This window comes from Vombatus ursinus, unplaced genomic scaffold, assembly GCF_900497805.2.
Source record: "Vombatus ursinus unplaced genomic scaffold, bare-nosed wombat genome assembly UNPS02014863.1, whole genome shotgun sequence".
Lineage (NCBI taxonomy): Eukaryota > Metazoa > Chordata > Mammalia > Diprotodontia > Vombatidae > Vombatus > Vombatus ursinus.
In genome coordinates, this window is record NW_020954641.1 from 985,385 (window position 1) to 1,012,500 (window position 27,116).

The following is a 27,116-nucleotide window of genomic DNA, read 5'->3' on the forward strand; positions in this document are numbered from 1 at the left end:
TACCTTTTAATGTTTCTCATTACTCCTGTGCTCTTATTTCAATGTTTCAACTAAGCTCCAGTCATTTCATCAAGAATGTTTGGAATTCTTCTGTTTAACTAAAGGTCCAATTTTCTTCTTGTAGGATTATACTCATTTTGCTGGGTAAGTTATTCTTGGTTGAAAGCCTATGTCTTTGGAAATATTGTACTTCATGATCTCTGCTCATTTAAAGTGACAGCTGCTTATTTCTGTGTGATCCTTACTATAGTTTCTTGGTATCTAAACACTTTCTTCCATCTTGCTTTTGAAAATTTAATTTTATTTATGTATTTGTTACATTTTAAGTTCTGAACTGTCTCATTCTTCACACTAGAGAAGGCTGGCCACCATTTGACATACATACATATATACGTATATATAGACATTTCTATTTATCAGTTCTTTCTCTGGAAGTGGATAGCATCTTCTATCATAGGTCCTTTGTAATTAATTTGAGTATTTATAATACTCAATAACTAGTCATTCAGTTATTCTCTGAACAATGTTGCTGTTACAGTATACAATATTTTCTTGGTTCTTCTCATTTCACTCTTCATTGTTTCATGCAAGTCTTTGCATGGTTTTCTAAAAATCAACCTGCTTATCTTTTCTTACAGCACAGTAGTATTCCATCACAATCATATACCACAACTTGTTTAGCCATTTCACAGTTGATGGGCATCCCTTCAAATTCCAAATCTTTGACACCACAGAGAGCTTCTATAAATATTTTAGAACATATAGGGTCTTCTCCTTTTTCCTCTAATCATCTTGGGAAACAGACCTAACAGAGGTATTGCTGGGTCAAAGGGTATATGTGGTTTTATAACTCTTTGGGCGTAATTCCAGATTATTTTCCAAAAGGATTGGATCAGTTCACAGTTCTACCAATAGTGTGTTAGTGTCCCAATTTCTCCACATGCCCTTCAACATTTGTCATTTTGCTCTTCTCTCATTTTAGCCAATCTGATAGATATGAGATGATATCTCAAAGTTGTTTTAATTTGCATTTCTCTAATTAATAGTTATTTAGAGCATTTTTCATATCCATGTATAGTTTTGATTTCTTGGTCCAAAAACTGCCTGTTCATATCCTTTAACAATCAATTGGGAAATGACTCATATTCTTATAAATTTGAAAAAAAAAGTTATCCTTATATTTGAGATATGAGACTTTTATCTGTGAAACTGCCTATAATTTTTCCCCCAATTTTCTGCTTTCATTCTAATCATGGCTACATTGGTTTTGTTTATGAATTTAAATTTATAATAATTATATATACTTTTAAATTTAATTTAATCAAAATTATTCATTTTACATCTCACAATGATCTTTATCTCTTGTTTATTCATAAATCCTTATTCTGTCCAAAAATCTGATCAGTAATATGTTCCATGTTCTTCTAATTTATTTATATCTCCCTTTATTGCTAGGTCATATATTAATTTTGACTTTATCTTGGTAAATAGTATAAGATATTGGTCTATACCCAATTTCTACCTGGCTGTTTTCCAGTTATCCCAACAATTTTTACCAACTGCTGAATTCTTATCCCACAAGACTAAATCTTTACATTTGTCAAACACCAACGTTATTGTAATCATTTACTACTGTGTATTGTGTGTCTACTTTATTCTACTGATCCACTTTTCTATTTCTTAGCCATTATGAGATAGTTTTGATAATTACCACCTTATAATATAGTTTAAGATCTGGTGCTGCTAAACTTCCTTCCTTTACATTTTTTGGTAAATTAATTCCTTTTTACTTTTTTCCTTCCAAATGAATTTTGTTATCATTTTCTCTATCTCAATAAAATAATTTTTTGGTTATTTAATTGGGATGGCATTGAACAAATAGATCAGTTTAGGTAGAATTGTCATTTTTATGTAAATAGTATTTTATTTTTCCAATTACATGTAAAGACAGTTTTAAACATTTATTTTTATAAGATTTTTAAGTTCCAATTTTTTCTTCCCTCTCCTTTCCCTCCCCTCTTCTCAAGATGGCAAGCAATCTGATCTGATATAGATCATATATGTGCAATCATTTTAAATATATCTCCCCATTAGTCATGTTGTGAAAGAAGACACAGAACAAAAGGGAAAACATGAAAACATAAACAAAAACAAAAAAAGTGAAAATAGCATGCTTTGATCTGCATTCAGGCTTCATAGCTCTTTCTCTGGATGTGGATGACATTTTCCATCATGAGTTTTTTGCAATTGTCTTTGATCATTGAAGATCAAAGACATTTGATGAAAGAGACCTAAGTGTACCATAGTTGATAATGGCACAATGTTGCTGTTACTGTGTACAATGTTCTCCTGGTTCTGATCACTTCACTCAGCATCAGTTCATGCAGATCTTTCCAAGTTTTTCTGACATGTACCTACTCATCATTTCTTAGAGCACAATAGTATTCCATTACATCCATATACCACAATTTGTTCAGCCATTCCCCAATTAATGGGAATTTCTTCAATTTCCAATTCTTTGCCACCACAGAAAGAGCTGCTATAAATATTTTTGTGCATGTAATTGCTTTTCTGTTTTTTATGATCTCTTTTGGATATTGACCTAGTAGTGGTATTGCTAGGTCAAAGGGCATGCACAGTTTTATAAACCTTTGGGCATAGCTCCAAATTTCTCTCCAGAATGGTTGGATCAGTTCACAACTCCACCAACAATGCATTAGTGTTCCAGTTTTCCCACATCTTCTCTAATATTTATCATTTTCCTTTTCTGTCATAGTACCCAATCTGATAGGTGCAAGGTGTACCTCAGAGTTGTTTTAATTTGCATTTCTCTAATCAATAGTGATTTAGAACATTCTTTTTCATGTGACTATAGAGAGTTTTAATTTCTTCATCTGAAAACTACTTGTTCATATCCTTTGACCATTTATCAATTGGTGAATGACTTGTATAGAATTCTCATTTTTATTATATTGGCTCTGCTCACCCACAAGCAATTAATATTTACTCAACTATTTAAATCTGACTATTTGTATAAGAAGTGTTTTTTAATTTTATTCATGTAGTTCCTGGGTTTGTCTTGGCAGATATACTCCCAAGTATTTTATGCTGTCTAGGGTTATTTTAAGTGAGGTATCTTTTACTCTTCTTGCAGGGTTCTATTAGTTTTATACAGGAATGCTGATGATTTATGTGAGTTTATTTTATATACTACTACTTTGCTAGAATTATTAATCATTTCAACTAACTTTTTAGTTGGATCTCTAGAATTTTCCAAGTACACCATCATATCATGTGCATTAAGAGCTAGTTTTGTTACCTCATTGCACATTCTGATTCCTTCATTTTTCTCTTTTATTGTTGTTGCTAGATTTCTAATATAATATTGAATGATATTGGTGATAATAAACATCCTTGTTTCACTTCTGATCTTATTGGTAAGGCTTTATAACTTATTACCATTACAAATAATGTTCTTTGATGGTTTTAGGTAGATGATTTTTATCATTTTAAGGAAAAATCCATTTATACTTATGCTTTCGTGTTTTTTTTTTTAGTAGGAATGAATGTTGTATTTTGTTAAAGGCTTCTTTTGTATCTATTGATATAATCATATGCCTTTTGTTACTTTTGTTTTTGCTATAATCAATCATATTAATAATTTTCCTTATGTTCAATGACCCCTGCATTCCTAGCATAAATCTCATTTGGTCATAATGTATAATCTTTGTGATATATTGTGGTAGTATCCTAGCTAGTATTTTATTTAGGATTTTTGCATTCACATTCATTAGTAAAACTGTTGTATAATTTTTTTTTTCTCTGTTTTTGCTCTTGTTGGTTTAGGTACCAGCACCATATTTGTTTCATAAGAGGAGTTTGGTAAGACTTCTACTTTGCCTATTATTCCAGATAATTTATTTAATATTGGAATTAGTTGATCTTTAAATGCCTGGTAGAATTCACTTGTAAATCCATCTGGTTCTGATGCTTTTTCTTAGGAACCTTATGTATGGCTTATTCAATTTCTTTTTCCAGAATAGGTTTATTTAGATATTCTATATCCTCTTCTGTTAATCTAGGCAGTTTATATTTTTGTAAGGATTCTTCCATTTCACTTAAATCATTCAATTTATTGGTATATAATTGGACAAAATAACTTTAAATACTTGCTTTGCTTTCATTTTCATTAGTGGTATAGTCTCCCTTTTAATTTTTGATCCCAGTGATTTGGTTTTCTTCTTTCTCTTTTTTAATCATATTAACCCATGGTTTATCAGTTTTATTGTTTTTTGCATATCACTTTCAATTTTTAGGATTTCCAATTTGGTGTTTAATTGGAGATTTTTTAATTTCTTTTTTCTAGTTTTTTTTTAAATTGCATTCCCAATATGCATACCTGTTCTTTCTCTATTTGTATTGATGTAAGGATTTAGAGACATACATTTTCCTCTGATTACTGCTTTTACTGCATCTCATAGGTTTTGCTATGTTGTCTCATTATTATCATTCTGTTTAATAAAATTACTAATTGTTTCTATGATTTATTCTTTAACCCACTCATTTTTTAAGATTAGGTCATTTAGTCTCCAATTAATTTTTAATTCATGTTTTCATGATCCCTTATTAAATATATTTTTATTGCATTGTGATCTAAAAAGAATGCATTTAATATTTCTGCATTTAACTATACAGTTTTTATGCGCTAATATATGGTCAATTTTTGTAAAGTTAAAATGTACCACTGAGAAAAAAGTGTATTTCTTTCTATTCTCATTCAATTCTCTCCAGATATTTATCATACCTTTTTTAGCTAAGATTCTATTTAGCTCCTTGATTTCCTTCTTATTTATTTTTGCTTAGATTTATCTGGTTCTGAAAGGGGAAGATTGAAATCCCCCACTATTATAGTTCTGCTATTTCTCCCTATAATCAATTAAGCCTTTCCTTTAAAAATTTGGATTCTATAGCACTTGGTGCATATAGGTTTAGTATTACTAGTACTTCATTATTTGTGGTACCTTTTATCATAATATAGTTTTCCTATTTATCTCTTTTAATTAAATCTACTTCACCTTTAACTTTGTCTGAGACCATGATCTCTAACCCTGCTTTTTTGCATTAGCTAAAGAATAATAAATCATACTCCAGCCCTTTATTTTTACTTTATGTCTATCCTTCATTTTAAAATTTGTTTCTAAATACATTGTTGGATTCTGTTTTTTTAATCCATTCTGATATCCTTTTCCATTTTATAGGTGAGTTCATCCCATTTACATTTAAAGCTACAATTACTAGTGGTGTATTTCCCTCTATCTTCCTTTTCCTCACTGTTTATCTTTCTCTCCCTCTCTTTTTACCTTATTCTTCCTTAGATTTCTAATTTACTTCTGCTCACTGCATCCCTAATCTGCACCCCCTCTAAGAATCCCTCCCTTATCCTTTCCCTTTGCCCTCCTATTCCTTAATCTACCGACCTTTCTAAGAGTCTCTCTCTCTTATCCTTTCCCTTTACTTTTCTATTTCTTGATGTGCTCACCCTTCTAAGAGTTCCTCACTTTTCATCTTCATCACCTTCCTATTTCTCTGTAAGTTAAGAATATTTTTATACTCTTTTAGATGTACATACTATTTGGTCTTTAATCCAGTTCTGAAGAGAATAATTTTCTAGCACTACTAGCCCCACTACCTCCTCCTGCCTTCCACTGTAACAGTTCTTCCGTTTATGTCTCATTTATAAGAGATAATTATTTCATTTTACCTCTCCCTGACCAATTTTATCTTTTAGGATCAACCCATCATATTCACTTTAATCCCAAGCCTTCTATCTCTGTATGCTTTTTCAAATTGCCATTATAATGATAACATTCTTTAGAGTTACACATAACATTTTCCCACATAGGAAGGAAATAGTTTGACCTTATTAAATTCCTTATACTTGGTTTTTCATGTTTATCTTCTTATGTTTCTCCCAATTCTTATAGGTCAAATTTTCTGTTCTGTTCTGGTCTTTTCATTATGAATACCTGAAAGTCCTTTAATTCATTAAATATCAATTTTTTTTCCATGTAGAATTACACTTAGCTTTGCTGAGTAACTCATTCTTGGTTGCAACTCAGCTTCTTTTCTCTTTAGAATATCAGATTTTTAATGTAGAATCCACTAAATCTTGTATTATCCTGACTAACTCCATAGTATTTAAATTACTTCTTTCTAGTTACTTGTAGTATTTCCTTTTTGATTTGGGAGCTTTCAGTCTTAGCTATAATATTCCCATGAGTTTTCATCTTGGGATCTCTTTCAGGTAGTGATCAGTGCATCTTTTAAATTTTTATTTTATTCTTTAGTTCTAAAACTTCAGGGCAATTTTCTTTAATAATCTCTTCTTGAAGCCTAGTGTCTAGAACTCTTTTTTTAAAATCATGACTTTCAAATAGTACAACAATTCTTACATTTTCTCTCCTTGACCTGTTCTCTCCAGATCAGTTGTTTTTCTTATGAGAATGTTTCACATTCTCTTCTATTTTTTCATTCTTTTGATTTTGTTTTTATTATTTCTCAGTGTCTTGTGAAGTCATTAGCTTCCCTATGCTCAATTCTAATTTTTAAAAAATTATTTTCTTCCTTAAGTTTTGGATCTTTTTCCAATCAGTTGAGTTTCTTTTCATAATTTTCTTGCATTTCCCTTATTTTTTTCCCCTAATTTCCCCTCAACCTTTCTCATTTGATTTCTAAAATTCTTTTAAAGCCAGGCCTGCACGACTTGTGGCCTGAGGGCCACTTATGGTCCTTGGACTGCTTGTAGCATGCCAAAGGATTTGTATACAGAGGAAATCCTTTGATGTGCACAAGCTGCCTGAAGGCCATAAATGGCCTGCATGCTGCAAGTTGTTCAGGCCTGTTTTAAGCTCTTGCAATGACTCTTCTTTTTGGGGAGGTGGGGGGAGCTTGTGGCTATTTTACATCTTTCTTTGAAGTAGACATACTGTTTTGACTTTACTTTCTTCTTCTGAGTATGAACCCAGATCTTCTATATCACCATAGTAGCTATCTATGGTTGGATTTTTTCTCTTACACTTACTCATATTTTTAGTGGTTTATAGCTTGGCTGTTAACTTTATGTTAGAGTTGGGCTCTAATTCCAAGGTTTGGGGAATAATGTCTCAAGCTTCAGGTTTTTTGTGCAGTTGTTTTCTGGGAGCTATCTGGGGGCCTCACCTCAGGTACTTCTTTTTGCTCCTGAGCTGTGACTTGGACCCCAGCAATGTTATTACCACAAACACTCTTATTCCATGTGGTTCCTCCCATGGCTACATGCTTCAGCTCACCCCTCTGCCCTGGAACCAAAACCAGGGACTCTGCTCTACCATGTGTGCGCACAGTCAGCAGGGCCCCCACATCTCTGCCATCACACTCACCATCATTTACTTGCTCCTCCTCACCTGCAGCCACAATCACAGCCACAGCATGGGATTACAACTGGTCAGTGTTCCTGGGCTCCATGTCCAGTGCCAGCAGAGGGCTCTGCAATTTTCCCCTGACTATCCATCTGACGTCTACACCCATTGTGGGGTAAAAGTTCAGGAAACTGAGGCTGCCACCAACACAGCTGCCCGAAGGGCTTATTGTGTGTTGATTGGTGGTAACCAATCTGCCTTGAAGTAACTTCACTTAAATAAGGGCAGACTACCACCCCAGGAAGCCAGGTCTTTCTTAATGTCTTCTCAAATTATATTAGGCTGGACAATGGTTTTATCTTGACTTTTCGTCTTTTTTGCCACTCTAAAGATCACTTTGAGGCATTATTTTAAATTATTTGTGGGGGAATTTGAGAGATCCAGGTAATTTCCTACCTTATTCACCACCTTCCCAGAATCCTCTCCCCTTGCAGTACTTTTTTAATTAATCTGAAAGCTCTGAATTTGAGTTATGACACTTTCAGGAGTTTTCATTCTCAGTAGGTGACCAGTGGATTCTTCCTATTTTCAATTTGCCCTCTGGTTATAAGAGGTCTGTGCAGTTTTCGTTCATGATTTCTGGAGGTATGATATCCAGCTTCTTTTTTCAGTCATGGATTTTAGGTAGTCTAATGATTCTTAAATTACCTCTCTTTGCTATGTTTTCCAGGTTAGTTATTTTGAATACAAATACCATGTATTTTCTTCTTTTAAAAAAATCCCTTGACTTTATTTTAGTATTTCTTAGTGTTTCATTAACTTCTGTTTGGTCCATCCTAATTTTCAGGGAGTTTGTTACTTGGGTCATTTTTTTTTAACCTCTTGTTTCAAGCTATTAATTGTCTATTCAAATCTCTACTCCATAGATTAGTTTTCTTTTCCAGTTCTTTTTTCTGTTACTGTCATTTCACTTACAATACCACTTTAACTAATTTTTAGACTCTTACATCATTTCTTCTAGGAATTCTAATTGATTTTATGGGTGTAGAAGTACATATGACCCATAATCTATGCACACCTAGAGAAAGCAAGAGAGCTAACCAAGGGAAGACTCTTTGGAAGACAATGAAGAGCTATCAAACTAGAGAAAGAATGGTTATATATGCAAGAAAATAAAGAGTATATTATGGTATCTCTGAATCCAAAGGAGGAAAGATTAGAACTAGAAGAGGATTTTGGACAAGGTCATAGCTGCAGAAAAGTCACCAATATGAAAACAAAAAGATCAGAGATGGTGATTTAGAAGTTATTGGTAACTCTGATAAAGAAATAGAGTTGAAACAGAAGCTAGATTGCAGAGGATTGAAGAGAGGTGCTAGGGAAGTAGAGATAATAGGAATAGGTAAATTCTTCAATATACATATTTAATATAAATACATATACATATATAGAAATCTAATTAATTAATTAATGATTAAATGAAATTAAATTATATATAAATTGTGTGTATATGTATGTACATACATTATCTATCTATCTATCTATCTATCTCCCTATCTATCTAAATAAATAAAATTGGGGCAGCTAGGTGGCACAGTGGATAAAGGGGTGGGCCTGGAGTCAGGAATACTTGAATTCAAATTCAGTCTTAAACACTTACTAGTTATGTGACCCTAGGCAAGTTGTTTAACTCTGTTTGCCTCAGTTTCCTCCTCTGTAAAATGAGCTGGAGAGGGAAAAACAAACCACTCCAGTACTTTCGTGAGAATACACCAAATGAAGTCACAAAGAATTGAAAATGACTGAAATGACTGAACAACAATATTTATACATATATATATAATATATACACACATATGTGTATATATATACATACACACATGTAAATATACACATACATACATACAAAATATAAAAACAAATGGCATATACATACACACACGTGTATACAAGTATTTATATACAAATATTACACATACACACAAATTTTTCACATACATATATTTGTATACGTATACTATTTGTTTTTATATTCAGTGTTCCATACCTGGAGTCTCCCACCTCTGAAAAGAAGGGAATTAGGTACTTGCACACATCTCTTTTTTGGGGCCAAGCTTGGTCGTTATAATTTGACAACATTAGATTGTTATAGTTATTAGATTTGATGTTTTTCAGGTTCTTCTTACTCCAATTTGAATTTGTTTATATAAATCTTTCCATAAGTCCTTATAGCCATCATATCCATCATTCCTTACAGCACAGTAATATTCCGTTGTATTCATGTATCACAATTTGGTAAGTCATTCCCTCATTTATGGATGTCTACTTTGTTCTAGTTCTTCACTACTACATAGAGTGATTCTATAAGTATTTTGATGTATTTATGGCCTTTCTTTTTATCATTGACCTCCTTGGGGATATGTACCTAGCAATGGGATCTCTAATTCAAAGGGTATGGACATTTTAGTCACTTTCTTTGGATAATTCCAAATTGTTTTCCTGGATGATTGGACCACTTCACAGCTCCACCAACAATATGTTAGTATTTCCTTCTTTCCACAACACTAACAATATTGATTATTCATCTTTTGTCATTTTTATATAGTCATTTCTACCCACCCACCCCCAAGAAATTTAGTAGTATATGAGAAGAGAGACAGATGGGATAGTAGTTGGATAGAGTAGACCTGGGAATATTTGTATGCAGATAGGAAGGAACTGAGATAGTGGGAAATGAAGAAGATTCATGACAGAGGGTGGATATCAGGTAAAGCAAGGACTTGAGGGAGGCAAGAGGGTAAGTTATCAGGTTAGGAGGTTTTGCCTTAGTTAGGATTAAAGATATCTCTTAGTCTGTAACTAGAGGCAAGGCAAGCATGAATGATGCTGCTGAGACATTTAAGGAATTGAGGAACTTGTGTTATTTAGTTCCTGATTCATACAGTGAAATAAGAGGCCATTAAGATGACCTGGTCTATTGTATGTGGAACTGGGAATGAGGATAAAGGTAGAACAGGTTTAGAATAGATAGTTTTGGGGAATTAATGGATAATTGAATGAAAAAGCATTTTTAAGCTGCTTTTTTTTTTGTGCCTGTCACTGTGCTAAATGATAGGAATACAAAGAAAAAAAATGAGACAGTCACTGTTTCAAGGAACTTAATTCTAACAAGGAGAGATAACATACAGGGGAATGGTAGCTGAGGAAATAACAGAGATGGTGAGTGGAACAATAGTGCAGTGAATTGATGATTCATTTATAGAAGCAATTGTGATATTGATCTTCTCACAGTTCCTAAAACAAGAAGTAGTAAGAGGAGTTTGAGGAAGAGTACCCATGGTAAAATTGAACATGGCCAGGGTGAAGAAACATGGTTGGGTATGGGGCTAGATCAAGAGAGTAAGACATGACCCTGAGGTAACATGGTAGCATAGAAATGGTATTGATCTAGAGCCAGACGACCCGGGTTTTAATCTTCCTCTTACACTACCTGTCTGACCTTGGCCAAATCACTTACCCTCTGTGGGGCTTATCTTTCTCATCTGTAAAATGAGGGGATTGGACTATATGGCCTCTGAAGTCCCTATCATCTTTAGACCTATGAGTCCATGAGCCCCAGAGCAGAAGTTCCAATTTGGAGGGTACAGGCCAGAAGATGTATCGCTGTTATTGAATCAGGGAGATGAAGAAGGTAGAGTATTTGTCAAACAATTCAACTGAAGTTATGGACCATGAATTTGCAGTGGGTGAATTTAGTTTAATTTTGTGATTTTTTGTCCATCAATGTTCTTATTCACCCTGGAGTAGATGGAAATGGAGAAATCAAGTTGTAGGAAGTTATTCATAGATAATTATTTATAGGTATGGAATAATGGAAGGTTGAGAGTTTAGACAGTCTATGCAGGGTAGTAGCTGGGGGAGAACCAAAATGGCAGACAATAGAATTAAGGCCGGGTAGAGAGTCAAGTGAAGCCACTGGACAACTTGGAGAGGGAGAAGGATAGGAGGCTGTGGTTGAAGACTGAAGTTTCAAGCTTACTGATCTTGGAGGAAACTTTTCTCAGAGATCATGTATTCTTCGGTTTGATAGTGCCAGTTTTAGCTGAAGTGGGGGTCAGAAGAGGGCAGAAGAAGTTGAGGAATTAAGTGGTTAGATTGTTATAAGGTTCATCAGTGTGAATACAGAAGTCCTTGAGGATGAGGTGGGGCAGTGGTTTTTGGACCATTTGGGGGGTTTATGATGATGATCCAAGGAGGTTCACCAGTGAATATTTATAAATAATACTAAACTACAAGGCGAGTTCACAATATATTTTTGTTGTTGTTGAATGGGGTTTGAGTAAGAAAGAAAAATGTTGGGAACCACTGAGGTAGGGAATTTAAAGCATAGGAATACCATGAGGAATTGAGACTACCTCTTCAGGAATACCAACGCAGCCTCTGAGAAAGTTGGGAGAGTGACTTGGAGCATGGTAGGTGACAGCAACAGCAATGAGGAGGTCTTATATAAATGAGTTGTACAGACTTCAAAAGAGGAAAGATGATCAGAGCATGGTAGCAGAATCGTAGCTTAGAAGTGGTAACGGGAAGCAAAGAATATGCTTACCCCGCTTTCTAGACTTATGATTTGGGAGAAGTGGAAGAAAGTGACCTCCAGGAGAGAGATTTATAAGGGATGTGCTAATATTCTATTTTCTGTATTCTAAGGTCCTTTCCAGCTCTGACATTCTATGTTGCATGTTCTAAGATCTCTTCCTGCCATGAAATATATGATTCTAATATATTCTGCATAATACATAGTATATTAATGCATAGAGCATAGCACATAAGGAATGGAGGGAGGAGAGGATGCCTGTCAAATGGTAGAAATTCCAGTCCCATTAGTGACAATAATACTGTGTCTGTCTGGGAGAGGCCTAGTACCGTGGGAACTTATTATTGGCTCTGGGAGTACTCTATGCTATAGCCCAATATTGAAAGGGGAGATGAAGGAGGCATTGGGGGGGGGTCTCTCTCTTTTCGTGAAGCAGTCCTTTCCACCCCATCTCCTACTCCCTACCCCCCAGGTTGTGTTCTTCATTAACTCCCCTTCCTAAAAGGGGAGGGGAGCATGCTTAAAGCAAGGTGGCCCAGTTCAGTTTCACTGCACACCAATTAATTAGGCACTGAGACACACTGGGGTGTGGTGATACTGGAGTCTAAGATTCCCCCCACACCCTGAGTGAGCATTGGCTTGGCCTTCTGCCTTCAACCACTCTAACAGCCCTGGCATCTCATATTGCAACCCCACCCACAAAACAATTCTCTGTCTCCATATTTCTTTGTCACAGGAAGTCATAATCTCTGAATCTATATCTCTCTTTCTCTGCCTCCCCCTGTTTTCCCCCAATTCTCTCTCTCTCTCTCTCTTTCCCCTCCCTCTCTTAGTTTTTGTTTTAAAAAAATCACAAATAAGAATTTGGCAGTGAGTTTTCCAGCCAGGTTTGTTTCAGTTCCAGTTTCCACAGCAGAGTGAGCTGGTCTGACGCTGGGAGAGTCCACATGTTTATGTAGGGGGAGGTAGAAGAATGTAGAAGAATGAATATGCTCTAAATAGATATGGGATTTAGAAAAATGTAACTAGCTTGAAGTCAGGGGTTTAAAGATAATCTGGGGAGAATCCAAATGGTTCATGAAAGGTGACATTATAGAGCAGAAAAAACACTGCATTTGAAGTTTGAGGGTTTGGGTGCTGGCTCTGCTACTTAATACCTGGGTGATCTTGGGCAAATTACTTAACTCTCCTGGGCCTTAGTTTCCTCATCTGTTAAATGAGTATGTTTGACTAGATAACCTTTGAGGTCCCTTCTGGATATAAATCTATGATTTACACAAGAGTAGGAGGGCACATATGGGAGTCAGTATACTTGTATTTGAACCCGAGATTTGCCACTATTTGTATAACTATGGCTAAGTCTCTTTCTCTCTGTGGATTTCAGTTTCCTTGTTTGTAAGATGAACAAATTGGACTAGATGGTCTCTAAAGTCCCTTTGTGCACTAACATTTTGTGATTGTGTATTCTGGTTGGACTTGGAAAGAAGACAAGGAGACTATTGCCTTCTCCCTCTTCTGGATGCTCTGCATCTTTTAACACCAATGAAATCATGTTAGGTTTGTCTGGGCTATGAGGTCATGCTGTATACAGTTACCATTTCTAACAGTTATTAACTCAGAGTTCTAGAGTACTTTAAGTAGACACAATGATTTCTTCATAATACCCCTCTGAGGGAGGCAGTGGCAGTATTTTTCTTTTACAGAAAAGGAAAATAAGGCGATGTACTTGCTCATGATTTTAACTAAGGATTGGGCCTTGTGCTAGGATTGTGTCATTATTATGTGGATTGTCATGTTGGAGGTATCTGTGTATCTGCATATTGTAATTCACTGTTACTGACAATGATGTTGAATTTCTTTTCAAATCATTTTTTGGAAACATACAGATCAGTTAGTCATCAATTAGCATTATTAAGGGTTTACTGTGTGCCAGGCACTGTGCCAAGCACTGTGGACACAGAGAAAGGCACAAACACAGTCTCTGGCTTTAAGGAGTTCACATTCTAATGGGGGAGACAATATGTAAATAACCGTATATTCACATATACGTACTGAGTAGATAGAAGGTAATGGGGATGGGGAGGGCAGGAAAAGATTTCCTGAAAAAGATAGGATTTTAGTTGAGTGCTGAAGGAAGTCTAGGGAGCTAAGAAGGTCAGTAGCTAGATCACAGAATATGTGGAGGGGAGTGAAGTGTAAGAAGACTCGAAAGGTAGGAATGGGCCAGGTTGTGAAGAGCTTTTAAAGCCAAACAGGACTTTACATTTTATTCTAGAGGTACTAAGGGGCCAACGGAGTATATTGATTGGGGCAGAACATGTAACACGGTTATGCCTATGCTCTAGGAAAATAGCTTTGGGGGCAGCTAGATGGCGCAGTGGATAGAGCACCAGCCTTGGATTCAGGAGGACCTGAGTTCAAATCTGGCCTCAGACATGTAACACTTACTAGCTGTGTGACCCTGGGCAAGTCACTTAACCCCATTGCCTAGCCAAAAAAAAAAAAAAGAAAAAAAAGAAAGAAAATAGCTTTGGCAATTAAGTGTAGTATGAATTAGAATAGGGTGAGACAAGGCAGGAAGACCCACCAGAAGGCTATTCGCAATCATACACATGAGAGGTAGTGAGGAGGTTGATGAGGTAGCTATGTGCGCAGAGATAAGGGAACATAGACAAGAGATGTCGTGGAGCTATGTAGAAATGGCAAGATTTGATGATCCATCATCCCTACAGCAATTGTCCTGTTGACAGCTTCTGGAAGGATTTATAAGCAGTATAAACATAGTATATTATCACATTAGAGGTTGGCATGCTCATATCTCCTTTCCACTTGGTCCAGCCAAGTTAATGTCTCTAAAAATTAATCAGTGAAACTCTCCTCTTATGATTTCTTGCTATGACTAGCCACCTAATAAAAATAATGATAACCATAAATAGCCCTGGCTACATAATCAACAACTGTTGTAATGTCATTCCAGTCTATTCTAAGGGCAGCCCATGGAATTGCTTATCTCTGTAGCTTCTGGGCCTGTGCCACAAACACATTCTACTTCATAAGGAGGGGCTGAAGAATCACGTTGTGAGAGGAGCATTACAAGGAGATGGTGGTAAGGCAAGATCTGGTCTACCCAGTGCTTTGCAAATGAGAAAACAGATTGTTATGTGAAGAGAAGGGAATAAAATCAACAGACTCTCCGAGTGGGAAAGGACCTCAAAGGTCAATAAGTCCAAACCATTCCTGAATGGTATTCTTTCTGTCTATCTCTTTCTAGATAAGTGGTTATCCAGTTTCTACTCAAAGACCTTTGAATGATGGTGAACTCACTACTTCCATTCCACTTTGGAATGGCTCTGGTTGTTCAGAAGATTTTTCTTTGTATTGAGCTAAAGTTTGCCTTTCCACCTCTCTATCCTGAGTTTCTCCTGGGTCTGTCTACTGGAGCCAAGCAGAACAAGGTGAATCCTTCCCTAAGCACTACAAATGCTTGAAGATAGCTACCCCTATAGCTAATTCTTCTCTTCTCTAGGCAAAATATGTCTGGTTCCTTCATTAGATCTTTGTATGGCAAACACACCAGTTTTTTTTTCTTTTACTAACTTGATTATTTTCTTCTGGGAACACTTCATGTTGTCTGCGCCCTTATAAAAATACATTACCCATCATTGGACACAATCTTCTATGTTAGGATTGCAGCAGAAGATAGTATGACTACTACCTCCCTAATTTTGCACACTCTGTTTCAATTAACACAGCTCAATCCCCAACATATTAGTTTTTGAGACTGCCATGTCACATTGTTGACTCAATTGAGTTTATAGCCTATTGGAATATAATGATATGGAGGAACAGTAGAGGGGAGATGTCAGAAGGGGAAGAGGAGAAAGAGGACAGATGAATTCCATGTTGACAAGTCATTTAAGGCTGTGTTTCAAGCATAGTTTTTTGGCCCTATTGGCTATATGTATGTAAAGAAAATCTCATATCATCGAATCACAGGATCTCAGAGTTGAAAGGAACCTTAGAGGTCAAGCATTACCTGGAAAGGAATGTCTTCTATAATGTCCTCAACAAGTAATAATCTGGTCTGTACTTGGAAACCTCTAGCAATGAAGAACCCACTCCTTCCCATTTGGGATAGTTCATTCCATGTGGGGCAACTCTTAGTTGTTAAATAGTTTTTCCTTATATGAAATCCAAATCTGTGTTTTTGCAGCTTCTATTCATTGCTCCCAGTTTTATCTTCTGGGTCCTGACAGAACAGGTCTTTCTTCATATGAGAGGCTTTTAACTACTTCAAAATAACTATTATGTCCCATTCCTTTTCAAGTCTCCTTTAGTGTTGTTCTCTTTTTCTACATCAGAGGATTATTCATTCCCATGCTTGTTATTTACAAAGATCTGGTTTGTTTATTTATTTTTAGAATTGCTATGGTAATTATCTCATATCTCTTTTTTTGTGTGTTGACTTGGGCCTATGTTATTTCTAATTTGGGACCATTTCATCTAAGATTGGCATTTCTGGGGTAAATGAGATATTGACAGTGATGATGGTGGTGGTGGTAGAAATGAAAACATTTAATTACTCAACTTTGCTTAAACATATTCTTTACCCAGGGGAGTGTTTTCTTTTCTTTTCTTTGTCTTTTTTTTTGTCTGTGAAGGGAATAATAATCATTCAATTAATAAATCAATAAGCATTTATTAAGTGCTTACTATGTGCCAGTCACCAGCAGCTAGAGGACTGGAAAAAACCTCGTGCAGTAGAGAGCACTTGAGTTAAATCTTAAAGGAAGGTAGGGAATTAGAAGCAGAAATTAAGATGGAGAACATTCCAGACATGGAAGCCAGCCAATGCTAAGGCTTGGAGATGGAATATGGGACATAATGAGGGATGAAAAGTAATTCACTATGGTTGGACATTAGAATGTGGGGAGTAGAGTAATGCCTAATAAGCCTGGAAAAATAGAAAGGGTCAAGGTTGTGAAGATAAAGATATCCCTGGAGATCTCCAAGCAAAGGCTCAATAATGAATACTTGCTGAGAATTCTTTCATTCATTCAACAAACATTTGTTAAACATCTACTACATGTAAGGCACCATGCTATCTTCTGGAAATACAAAAAAATGTTTTAAAAGATATAATTCTTTCCTTCAAGAAACTTATAATCTATTGGATGCAGGGTGTTTGTGGGATAGATATGACATGCTCCTAGGTAAATAGCATACAAGTTGGCAATGATGGGGGCAAAGGATAGATCTGGACAAAATGTTTTTAAAAAAATTTAGGAGACAAAGAATATCCTGGAGGGGAACAGGAAAGACCTGACAGAGGAAATGGTCTCTGAGCTGAGCCCAGAAGAAAGACAATGAACAAATAAAGAAACAAACAAATAAACAAACACATAATAAGCAACATTTTTTTTTTAGAGAACATCATAAATAGGTTAAGAAAAAAAAACCTACAGAAATACTTTTGGAACAAGCTAGCAATACTTCATTAAGCAATAATAAAGGTTGACAATGGGAATATGATAGTGGATTTGTCAAATATAATAGGAAGTCTTTTACATCCAGATGGAGCTTATAAAATGGCTAGGATCCAATAGTGGAATCGAAAGGCCCTCCATAGGTGACATCTGTATGAAGTGAGACAACAATATGTCAACAAAGAAACATCTAACCAGTGCCTAAGTCATGTGGATTTGTTCGTAGAAATGGAGTTTAGGATAGCATTCAGGACTTGGTGATCAATGTAAGTTATGCAAGGAAATTGGAGAAACTGTTTAACACAATACTGCAGGCTATATAATTTAGTATTTACTAAATACATGGCAAAAAGTGATCTAGTGGCTAGAATCATACATAAGAAGTTTGCTATCAATTTGGCTGAATTATAGAACATATGAAGGGTAGTAAGTGCAATAAGGTTGGAAAGGTAACTTGGCATTCAATTGTGTATGTGTGTGTGTGGGGGGGGGGGGTCTTTCAACACCAGATTAATGAGTTTGTGTTTTATCCTAGAGGCAATAGAGATATGCTGAAAGTTTTTGATCAGAGGAATGACATGCTCGGACTGGTGCCTTAGCAAATTATTTTGGCAGCCATGTAAAGGAAAGATTAGAGAGGAGAGAGATGAGAGGCAAGGAGGCAAGCCTCCAATTAGGAGGCTATGTCAATGGTAGAAGAGAGAGGTAATAAGGACCTGATAAGAGTGGCAGCAGTATGAGTGATATCAGAGAACACGTGAAAGATGAGGAGGGAGAATCAATAAGACTTTACAACCAATGGGACTTGAGGGGTGAAGGTGAGAAAATAATTGATGACTCTGAGGTTTTGAATCTAAATGACAGGAAAGATTGTAGTACCATTGCCAGAAATAAATAATTTAAGGGAAGGGGCAGATTTTTTTTTCTTGAGAGGAAGTAGGATTTGGGGGAGACAATGACTTTAGTTCTGAATATGGTGAGTTGGGTGGGGTTGGTGGAGAAATCAAGTGGAAATGTTCAATAGTCAATTGGATATGTGGGTGACTGCAGCTCAAATGAGAAATTAGGGCTGGAGATTATGCTATATATATGCATATTTATGCACATATCCAAATGTACATACATATATATGCCTATATTTCTATATATGTATATGTATAGGTTTAGGTATATAGGCTTACATACAGGGATAGGGATTGAAGACTTTGAATTAGACCAGTGAACTAATTGGTACAGGGAACTTCCTATGGGAGAACACTCTTACCAATGTCAATTGGTACTTTCTTTGCAATTTACAGTCTTAGAGAGTTGCCTAGAGAACTGAGAACTATATGTATGTATGTTTGGATGTTTGAGGCAGTATGAGCCAGGCAAGCCAACTACCACCTTAACCACCATTTCTCCCTCAAACCCTGATGGAGACAGTTCAGTACCCTGAACCCAACAGCCTTGGAAAAAGCAATGCTTTTGGCCCAGTACATATAGCCATCATCCTGGGAAGCAACTCCTCTGGATATGCAACCAGCCACATATATTTAAGATCAAAAAAAGAAAGTTCTGCCAAATGATTCATCAGAAACTGATATGATTTTATTAGTAGAAATGATATTGAAGGACAGACATTGCCTTCTGCTTTGTTGCTGCACCATAAGGACCATAGGACTTTTCCAAATGATTTGCAACTGAAACCTTCTATATATGTTTTCTGCTCTACTGAAATATGAGTGACTTGAGAGCAGGGTATGTCATACTTTTCTATTTATATCCCTAGCATTTAGTGCAGTGCTTTGCACATAGTTATCATTTAATAAATGTTTCATTCATTCATTCTCTCATTCATGTACATGTGTATGTATCCATGGTCCTCATGACTTTGTACAAATGGTAAGTCATGTCTGGAACATACTACCTCTTAACTCTCAACTTACAGAATTCCTAGTTTTCCAAAATGAATATGTATATATATATGTATATATTTATACATACACAAATATATGTATGTGTGTGTATATATGTGCATATATATATTATGTGATAGAGAAACAAGACGTATACAGAGACATAGTCATGATGCGTACTACACACACATAGATATACATGCATTTATGTAGATACAAAGATTGATTGATAGATAGATGAAGGCTGTGATTTAGTTGAGTTAGGAACTTCTGAATAAGGAAACCCATGTCTATTAATGCTGATTGGCATCTTTTCTGCAACTTATATCTTAGAGAGTTACTAAGAGCATGGAAAGGTTATGTGATTGGCCCAGTGTCACATAGCTAGCATGTGTTAGAAACAGGATTTGAACTCAGGTCTTCCTGACTCCAAGGCTAGCTCTATTAATTATGCCATGCCTTCTCTGTAAACAGAAGGCAAGATCATCTACTAAAAGATAAGGAATGGGGATAGAAGTGGAAGCTTATGGCTTAGAATAGTCATTACAGAGAACCTGATAGAGCCACTCAGAGATAAACAGGATTCCTATGCAGCAATGAAGGTTCAGTTGAGATTGCACAATAAAGATTTGTAGTAGACCCAGTCAGCAATTTCATGTCTTACTGCTGTAATGTCATTGGTTCAGTAGTAGGAACAGGGGTAGTTGCAGTTGATCCAGGGTTGAGGAATAGTAAGGAGTGAACAGTGGGAAGGACAAAGGAGCAAGGGATTCAGGGGTGGAGGACAATTCTTTTTGAACTGCTTAACTATAAGGTCAAGGTTATGGCATGATGCAGCATAAAGATCACTGGACCTATAGTTAAAGGAAGGACCTAGATTCAAATCCTGCTCCTTCTACTTTCTACCTATAGAACTTTGGGTAAGTTTCCTAACTTCTCTGGGCCTCAGATTCTTCATTTTGTAAAGGGAAGGGATTGGATTAGATAACTTTTTAGGTTCCATTTAGCTATGATCCCTTGACTATCACCACGAAGGAAGGAAGGCAAAATCAGAACAGGGGTGAAGGGATTAGGAAACACAGAGAAATTGTGGGACCAGCAGACTAAGATGAGATGTCAGGGATTTTGTAGAGAAAGTTGTGTTAGCTATCCTTGGCTCTGAGACACCACAATTCTATAATTTACCTTTTTGTAATCCTCCTCTTTGATGAGACAAAGAGAATCTTGCTCATTATGCTCATGGCATTTAACATCTGCCATGGCTGCTCCCTAAACCTGACCCTGATTTTGACCCCAACCACCTCCCCAATCATCCAGAGACTCCATTCCATCCCTGGGATTTCCAGGCTCACAAAAAGCTTAGCAGAGTGCTAAGTGATTCACCTCCGGATCCACAGCATTCCTGAGCTGAAATGGAAAGAACCTCAGAAGTATAGCCCATCTGGAACATTCTTCTAATAGTTATATTCTCTAAGCATTCTCCCACTGATTCTCTTCTCTGAGAAGAATGTCTTAGTTTGGTGCATCTTAAAAGGAAAAAAACTTTTTTTTTGCTCAATTTTGGAAGTTTAAAAGGCCATTACATCCTCTATTCAAGTCAGAAGAAAAGCAACTCCCACAAACTTTCCTCATAACTTAGATTCTTCAATCAGTCAATCATCTTACAGCCATTGGCTCTTCCCTCCTCTTAGACACGGCTTCCCTCATTGGAAGTGGATTGTTGTGTGCCACATCTTGGTGGTAGTGAGGAGGTTCTAAATAACAGATTCAACCAGTCCCAATAAGAAAATTTAGTTTCACAAGCATTCAACAGTTACCATTTAAGAAGAAAGATATAGTTGTTCTGCCAATGGTCAGAAACATCTATCCAGGACTGAAAGTAGGAGCTTTAGGATAAAGATCTGGTGTTTAAGGTTTAGAAAAAGTAGAATCAGGGAGACATAGAAGGGAAAATCCTATTGCTTCTTACCTCTCCATATCCAGAGCTGACTTTACCAGTGACTGAAAACTGGAAATGATTTCAGAGGTTATAAAAATATAATTATAGAACACAGACTGTCAGAGGTAGAAAAGATCTTGGAAGATCATATGGAAAGCTGGAAGGGATACTGAAAGATAGAATATCAGAGATTGAAAGAGACTATTCAGCTGAAATCCTTTATTTTACAGTGGAAGAGAAGGGAGAAAACAGAAATCCAGGGAATAGAGTTTGCTCTACAATAGATAACTAAATTAATGGCAGAGATAGGGCTCCAGCCTCAGTCTCCTGACTCCTGGACTAGGAATCTTTCCATTATACCAACCTGAGCTTCAACAGTAATTCCACTGGTGTTCCTCTGCCACTGGTTTAGTGGAATCATAGGCTGGCAACAAAGTGATGGAGTCTTGTCATTTGAGCAATATCCTATTTAAAGAGGGCAGATGTTTCAAGCCCATGAGAGTACTTTTAAATGAAATAAAGCCATGCATTTTAAAAAAGAGAAAGACACTATGGTGTAGTGGTAAGAGAACTAGCCTCTGAATTTGGAGATTTGTGTTCTAGTACCACACTTGCTGTGCTATTTATCTGGACAAGTTTTTCCTTCTTGCTGCCAATTATTTAATCACTAGGGCCATTTCCAACTCTGACATCCTATATTCTCATTTCTCTTCCACAACTGACATTCTATGTTCTGAGGCTTCTTCTAAACAAACCATTCTATGTTCTCATCTAGCTCTGGCCCCTTCTATCTGTGACATTCTATGTTCTCAGGACCCTTCCAGGTCTTACATTCTATGCTCAACAGCCCCTTCTAGCTCTCACATTCTTTGACTTTCACAATGAATGGTAGGTAGAGTCAATGGCATACGTTGACTAACACTATTCTTTCCGTTGAATTTTGGGATTTTCTCTTGCTCAAAGTCAGGGCCCAAAAGACCTTTGCACAGGTGAAATTCAAGCCATAGAGCATCCCTTCATTTTAGATATGAGAAAATTGGATTTCAAAGAGGGGCAGTGGTTTGCTCTAACACTTGTCCAGTTGGTGAGAAATGTGGGATTAGAACCCAGGTCTCCTGACTCCCAGTTCAGGTCTCTTTCCTACTATATTTATATTGCTGTCCAATAGTACTGAACCCCTCCATTATAGGAAAGTAGCCACTATCTGTTTGGGATCTGCTACTTGGGCATGATCTCAAATATGCCCTATGCCATGGAAACTGCTTTGCACATTCATCAGCACTGCTCTCAACAAACTGGTTTATATTGTTAATGATGGCTTTCAGAAGAAGGATGGTGCAACCCTAGAGGGGTGGAGCTTCTCTTGTATAAAATAATTGACTCCCCATCGGCCTTGTTCCCTATCAGAGCATCCGGTTAGCGATGCAATGTGCCGAGTCGACTCATAGACGCTGCCTTGCGAGACCTGTCTTGACAATGAAGAGTTCAGCTGTATTTGTTCTACTCATACTGGCCTTGGGCTCCATCCCAGGTAAGTGCCTTGTTGCCTGTCACCTGCAGCTCTGTCTCCCTGGGATAGGGTTTCCATCCATAGTGCCACTCAAAGAAGGGATTTTATAGGATCATAGGATAAAGAGCTGGAAAATGTTAAGGCTTGTGAAGATTCAATGAGCTCATTTATCTAAAAGGTTTTGCAAACTTTCAGATGCTATACAAATACCAACAGTTGCTACTATTTGAGACATATCTAGTCAAGCCCCTTCATTTGAGAGAGGAGGAAGCAGAGACCCAGGGAGAAGAAATTGTTGGTTAAATTGAACTACCTAAGCTCAATCAGTTAGCCAGCAGCAAAGCCAGGCCTAGACCCTGGATTTTCAGAGCTTTGATTCAGTATGTTTTATCCTGGCCAACAGGGTCATTCATTCTTCTGAGGTCATTCACTGGTACTCCAGAGCTCTTGAGTTCTTTTTTCAGACTTCCCTACATCTTAAGTAAATATTGAATTTAATTCAGTCAGAAATTTAGGGATCAAAAAATACTAGAGTATTTTTAAAAATTTTTGTTTGTTTGTTTGTTTTGTAAAGGAGGGGGAATGTGGCATGTAAAATGTTTTTTTCTTTTCTTTTCCTTTCCTTTCTTTTCTTCTCTCTCCTTTTCTTTCCCTTTCTCTTCCTTTCTCTTCTTTCACTTCCCTTCCCTTCCCTTTTTCCCTTCCTTTCCCTCCCCTTCCTTTCTCTTTCTCTTTCCTTTCCCTTCCCTTCCATTCCCTCCCCTTCCTTTCCCTCCCCTTCCTTTCTCTTTCTCTTTCCTTTCCTCTCCTCTCTTTTCCTTTCCTTTCCTTTCTTTTGTTTTTCCTTCCATTTCCATGATTTTTCTTTAGACTTTGTATAGTTCATTCTGCTTATTCTCAAATACCTTTTCAATTTTTTCATGCTACTGCCTCTCTCCTTGGCTATCTTTGCCACCATGGGGAAGATAAAAGATCGTCAAGTGATTCTAAGATTAGACCTGGCTCAGAGATTATTGATGGTCTGGGAGACGTTCCTTGAGTTGCCCATACCTTGAAGCGGATGCTGAATCATACCCACTGATTTTACAGAAGGTGGGGGATGGAGTGGGGTATTGGCTATCCTTCTGAAAGATCATCCCAGGGGTAGGAGATATTGGTTTAGAGAAAAGGAGGTGGATAAAGTAGGAGGGGCCAGAACCTTCAGCACTGGGAATGTGAAGCATTGTGCTGAAATATAGTGAGCCATATGTAATAATGATGTCTCTCCTAGAGCAACATTGCATTCTCTGACTCTGGAGAGAATGAAGGACCAAAAGAAAGTATTGAATCCCTGCCCATCTTTTAAAACTCAACCCAGATGCCATTAACCATCTTCAGGAACCATTTGCTGATCCCTAGAGCTAGTAATAATAGTAACTCACATTGCTATAATGCTTTAGAGGTCACAAAGTGCTTTGTTTATCACAGTCCTGAGAAATGACTAGTCCAAATATTCTTATGAAATGAAGGTCGGGGATTAAAGGACTAGATTTGATGTCAGACCAGTATATTAATGCAGAAATATAAAAATCATTATAACAGTTTGTAGAATTCTCGAAACAAAGCAGGATAAGACCTGTGAAAGAAGTCAACACTTCAGTTCCTATTAAGGGGCTAGATCAGGGGTGGGCTAGAGTGTCCTGGGAACACCTCTGCCTCCCCCATTTTGTATACCTTTTCTTTCTTTTGACCTTTTGCCCTCCTTGGCTTTTCAAACCTTTTTGCCAACGGGAGCCCCAGGAGAGTGAGTAAGTATGGAGCCAGAGGCTCATCTGGAGGGCCCTCCTCCAAGCTCAATTCTTATGTTGAGATATAAGACCAGAGGCAGCTGTTCTGAAAAATTTGGTTCCCCTAAGGAAAGCCAAATTTCACCAGCCTGGCTGGAAGAGAATTGGGCTGGGAGTTAAGACACATGGGTTCTAGGTCCTGCTCCAACACCAATTCTGGAACTCAGTTTCATCTATAGTAATGATGATGATGATGATGATGATGATGATGATGATGATAGAAAGCACTTATGTAGTGCTTTAATCTTTACAAAGTATATTACAGATATTATCTTATGTAATCCTCACAACAACTCTAAGAGGTAGATGCTGTTATTATCTCCATTTTACAGTTGGGAAAACTGAGATGCATAGCAATGAAGTGAGAGACATGTTTCCTGGAATATAGCCCTGATAATTCTACTCCTTACTAGCTTTGTAACTATAAGGAAAGCCTCTTAGTAAAGAGGGGACAAGAATACTTATAGGGAGTTATGAAAAAGTGTTCTGTGAACCTTAAATTAAAGCACTAAAGAAAGGGGAGCTATTATTATTCCAATTTTATACAGGAGTGAGCAGGAGCAAGGCATAACGTCCTCAAGGGAGAAACTGAGGCCCAGAGTGGGGGGGTAGTACTTACTTGCCCAAGGTCACTTAGCCAGTCCATGGTAAGCTCAGAAACAGAATTCAAGTTTTTGGACTCCAAGTCTGATATGCTTTACTCAAATAAAGGACAAACAGACCCAGTGCTTTGTGGTGACCTTATTTAATAATTACTTTCTTTATCCAGTATTTTAAGCTTCACAAGGCTTAATAAGTATATAGTACAAGTATCATTATTTCATTTTTACAGATGAGGAAATTAAATGACTTGTCCAAGTTTATTGGAATAGGAAATTCTGAAATAGGACTAGGACCCAGGACTGTCAACTCTTAGTCTCCCCCACTTTTTTCCATGCCATACTACTTTGTTTAACTGTGGATGGGTCTGGGGTTGATGAATCTGCTGTTAGGACACAGGCCTGGATGAGGTTTAGAATACATATTCTAATCAAAACAGAAGCTATCTTATGCCTAGGTTTTGTTGTTGTTCAGTCATTTTTAGTCATGTCCAACTTCTTGACCCCATTTGGGGTTTTCTTGGCAAAGATACTGGAGTGGTTTGCCATTTCCTTCTCCAGCTCATTTTATAGATAAGGAAACTGAGGTAATTGGGGTTAAGTGACCCACCCAGGGTCACACAGCTAGTGTCTGAGGCTGGATTTGAACTCAGGAAGATGAGTCTTGCTGACTCCAGGTCTGGCATTCTGTACACTCTGCTATGTAGCTGCCCTTTAAAAATAAGTGGAAAGCAGATATTTTGAGTGACCTGTGAGCTTTGAGCCTACGAGCCAGTCATGAGCTTTGGAAAACCAAGAATGGCATAGTGGAAAGAGCGCCATATTAGAATTAAGGAGAGCTGGGTTTGTGTCCCAACTACCTGTGTGACCTTAGTCAAGTCTTAGGATCATATATTTAGAGCTGGAAGAGACTTTAGGGGTCTCTTTTATTTATAGATGAGGAAAGTGAGGCTAAAAAGTTATGTAACTTGCTCAAAGTCACAAAGCTAATAAATGACAGGAGCTGAGTTTCAAAGTTGGTTACTCAGAGTCCAAATCCAAAGCTCTTTTCACTGTACCATCATAGGCCATAGTTTTATCCTTTGTAAAAGTAATGGCTTGAACCCATTAATGTACAAAGTCCCTTCCAAACCTAGAAATCTGTCAGTTGTTAGACTGTCTTAGAAGATTAATGAGACTAATCTCTTAGAACATTGCTTACATTTTGAAGTTCCATGGAGAAAGGGTTTTATATGTTCAAAAATATTTCTGGGCCACACATTCATTCTTTTAGCACCTACTAGTTACAAGACACCAAGGGAATATATAGGTATACAGTATATACATATACATATACATATACATATTCTTGTACGTACACATACACACATACACACACACACACACACACACATATATATATATACATATATGTATGAGGCTCCTCTCTGACCTCAGGAGATAGCTTTCCTTTTATTAAGGTTTACAGAGCATTATCTTCACAATAACTTTTGAGGAAAGTGGTATAAATATCATGTCCATTTTACTGATGAGAAAACTGAGACTTAGAGGAGAGTACTGATTTGTCCAAGGTTACACAGCTAGGAAGTATCAGAGCTAGGGCTCAAACTCTGGTCTTTTGATCTCAGGTCTAGGGCTCTTTGTACTATGTCACACTGTCTCTTGAGAGGACAGAAAATTTAAAGTATGGATACAGATTAGTGTAATACAAATTTGACTATGAGAAATGCTTAAGAAGAATATTAAGTGCTCTGAAATCAGATGAGGGAAAGATCACTTTAGACAGGTGGGGGAGTTGGAAGGCGTTAGGAGAAGGAGCATGGAATTGGGCCTTGAAGGTCAGCTAGGTATAGTTTCAACAAGCAGA

General features: G+C 36.9%; 1 protein-coding gene across 2 annotated transcripts in view; it reads left to right on the forward strand.

The window, feature by feature from the left end:
- Nucleotides 1-22,724: 22,724 nt before the first annotated feature.
- Nucleotides 22,725-27,116, forward strand: part of SPINK5 (serine peptidase inhibitor, Kazal type 5) — a 72,448-nt gene continuing 68,056 nt past the window's right edge. For both annotated transcript variants that reach the window (XM_027841793.1, XM_027841794.1), the window contains exon 1: nucleotides 22,725-22,845. In XM_027841793.1, coding sequence (XP_027697594.1) covers nucleotides 22,737-22,845 — 109 coding nt within the window. In that variant the 5' untranslated portion in view covers nucleotides 22,725-22,736. The remainder of the gene's footprint in view (nucleotides 22,846-27,116) is intronic.